General features: G+C 43.8%; 1 protein-coding gene across 2 annotated transcripts in view; it reads left to right on the top strand.

The window, feature by feature from the left end:
• The window catches only part of TMPRSS3 (transmembrane protease, serine 3), a 39066-nt gene that overhangs the window by 28085 nt on the left and 7606 nt on the right, over window positions 1-3375 (top strand). For both annotated transcript variants that reach the window (XM_006893930.1, XM_006893931.1), the window contains exon 10: window positions 944-1039. In XM_006893930.1, the coding sequence (XP_006893992.1) occupies window positions 944-1039 (96 nt within the window). The remainder of the gene's footprint in view (window positions 1-943; window positions 1040-3375) is intronic.

Here is a 3375-nt window from a genome sequence, read left to right as displayed (position 1 = left end):
AAAAGTGCAACAATGAATGAAAGGAAATCCAAAGTCTCTGTAAATTTTCATTAAGGTTAATAATAATAATAAATAGCAGGCCTGTTGTCTAGACCCGGGTGGATATTCTGGCCCATTACTCGCATTTGCAATTAAAAGTTTGTTTTACTGGAACAAGAGTCCATTTGTTTACCTATGTTCTATGTCTCATTCACACTGTAACTGCAAGGTCAAGTGTTCACAGCAGAGATGGCATGGCCTGCAAAACCTAACATATTCACCAGTTAGCCTTCTTACAAAAAGTTTGCAACACTTGATCTGTTGTTATTGTTGTTGTGTGCCGTAGAGTCAGAACTGATCCACAGCTGATCTTCCAGTGGGTTTTCAGAGGCAGTTAATCGCCCAGGAGGAGACTGCCCATCTTTCTCCTGTGGAGTCGCTGGTAGTCACAAACCGTCTGCCTTTGAGATTGCAGCACAGCTTCTCTTGCCACCAGGCCACCAGAGCTCCCTACCCTTGATCTAGATTCACTCAATTGCCAGAGCCAGGTTGGTGTTGCTAGAGGAGATATTATGATTGCTAAGCAAATGGTCAACAGAAATGAGGACACAGTTCGATGAGACAGACTGACACAATATCCCTAACAATGGACTCAAGTAGACCAGTAGGTATGAGGCAGATGCAGGGCAGGCAAAGTTTCATTCTGGCATTCAGAAGGTACCTGCCAGTCAGCAGCGTCTCAACGGCAATTAACAACAGCAGCAACAGCTGCAACAAAAACAACTTGGCCCACTTGGCAGTTTTTAAGGTTCTAGGGGAATTTCTGTTCTGACTAACAGCTTTCAAGTAACCCAGGGCGTGACTGGACCTTGGGAGGTCATTTCGTGCTTCTCAGAGTCATAAATATAGTTAAGATTGCTTTCTCTAACTGCTATTTCAAATGAGTTGTTCCTTCTTTAAACAGAGATGATCCAGCCCGTGTGCCTGCCCAACTCCGAGGAGAATTTTCCCGACGGGAAAGTGTGCTGGACGTCAGGATGGGGGGCCACAGAGGATGGAGGTCAGTGGTCTGGAGCCAGGATTCAGGGCCCAGGGGGCCAATAGGGCCCCATGGGATGTGATTCCACCCAGTGCCCCCATGTGATGTCCTATGTGGTGCTCAGAAGTCCTGGTCGGGGGTGTGTGCCACCTGCTTAGGCCATCATAGGCCATCACTCTGCTTTCATTTATCCTGGCACAATGAGATATTGGCAGGCTCTCCCAGACAGAAGTATGAAACTGGAAAACTGTGGACACGCGTGGAGGAGAGACCTCCACCAGCACGTGAGGTAGTTTCCCTTCCTGTCACCTCCTCCCTCCTCCCCCCAACATTATTCAGAAGTCAAAGAACTACAACAGCTAAAGGATTTTTGTTTTGTGGACCTTTAGAAGATGTGTTCTTTCATCTTACAAAGTAAAAAAAGCAAACAGGACTGTGTTGCTATGACCATACTAGAAGTAGTAATATCAATAATGGCAACAATAAATGTTAATAAAACCCACAACCACCTAAGGGAGTTCTGGTGCCCTAGTGGCAAGAAGCTGCACTGCAATCCTAGAGGAACACAGTTCGAATCCACCAGATAATCTGCTGGAGAAGGAGGGACAATCTCCTCCTGTACCGGTCAGATCTGATTTGATGGTACACACACACAAAATAATAAAATAAAATTTTTAAAAAGTCTAAAAAAAAAAAACCCACCCCATAACCACCTCTTATCAGCATGCAGATCAAATACAGTCCCATTAAATGCTTTCTCTGGTAACAGGTAACTCAGTGTTTTTCTCTGGAGATCTATTTGGCACCTCTTGTCCTTTAGTTGATACACCATGTCCACTCACAGGTACTTAAGGAATCCAGGGGTGAACACCATCCGAAGGGCATGTGGGCCCTTGCCTTGCCTTGAGTTCCACCCTGGGTCAGGGTGACTCATAGCTCTTTGTCATTTCAAGCACACTCAGATGGCTAAACCCTGATTTTGTACCACACTGTTAGGATTTGGAGACTTTTGTCTCCTTCAGAAGCAGCTCCCTTAAAACCTGGTCCATGGTGGGCAGTAGGACACCAATCTTTCCTCTCCTGGTGAGTTCTCACCTCAGACCACCAGTCTATCCCCCTGGTACTAATGACATTGGACTCTGATTTGGAGGGGGTGGAGAAAAGCTCCTTTCTTTCAGAAAGTTCTGAATCCCTGTGTAGGTTTGTTTATCTGCTTGATAGTGATTCAGTCTGTCTACCACAAAAGCCCTAATTGACTCTTTCTCCCAGCACCATGGCTAGATCCACCTTCCTGCCTGTGTTGGCTGCTTCTCCCACAGACTCACTGAGCTCTCTTCACCACAAACTCTTCTCCAATATTATTAAGCACATCTTCGGTGTCGGATACTATAGTGACTGACCACCAGTCTCCCTAAGGAAGTGTTTTTGAGAGCTGCCATAGAAAAATACACATAGGTAGCTGATATGAACTACCAATCAAATATTCATTGGCTCGCAGATCTGGAGGCTAGGAGACCAAGTTAGGGTATCAGTGGTGTCACTTCCTTTTAAGTGTTCTGAGCCAGAATCTGCTTCATACTTCTCTCCCTTGGAAATCCTTGATATTCCTTGGCTTGTGTTGCTTCCTTTCTAGTATGTTCTTCAGTCTCTTTGGGTTTATTTTATAAGACATCACTTACAAAGAATCAGGACATACTATCCTCTGATATGATCTCATTGACTTAACTGAAAACATCTTTAAAAGAAGACTTTATTTCCTAACAAGGTCACCTTCACAGGTAGTGAAGTGAGGACTTCAGTGTATCATTTTAGGGAACACATTCAGTCCATAACAAAGGCTATTATTTTTTATATTATTATTATTAGACTCAACCCATAGATGAGGAGCCTGGAGCTGAAGAATGAGATCTGTATTTGTGCCAATTCTAAAGAAACATGATCCAAAATAATGTGGAAATTATCAAGCAATATCATATGCAAATAAAATCTTGCTAAAGATAGTTCAGGGATAGTTGAAGTATATCAACAAGGAACAGTTTAAAAATCCAAATTAGATTTAGGAGAGAACCCTAACTGCCTATTAGCCCAATGGTGAGAATATTTATGTTCTTAATGTTGAGAAGTGTGGCGTCAGGATTGGTGGAAGATCTATTAACAATCTGCGTTATGCAGATGACACAACCCTGCTTGCCGAAACTGAGGAGGACCTCACTTGCTGCGGAGCATCAAGGACTGCAGCCTTCAGTATGGACTGAGGCTCAATGTCAAGAAGACAAAGATTCTCACCACTGGACCAATTGGTAGCATCAGGATGGATGACAAAGAGATTGAGATTGTTCACAACTTCGGTTTGCTCG

Source organism: Elephantulus edwardii, unplaced genomic scaffold (assembly GCF_000299155.1).
Source record: "Elephantulus edwardii isolate Elephantulus edwardi_28Jun2011 unplaced genomic scaffold, EleEdw1.0 scaffold00133, whole genome shotgun sequence".
NCBI lineage: Eukaryota > Metazoa > Chordata > Mammalia > Macroscelidea > Macroscelididae > Elephantulus > Elephantulus edwardii.
This window is presented reverse-complemented; position numbering and strand designations above follow the sequence as displayed.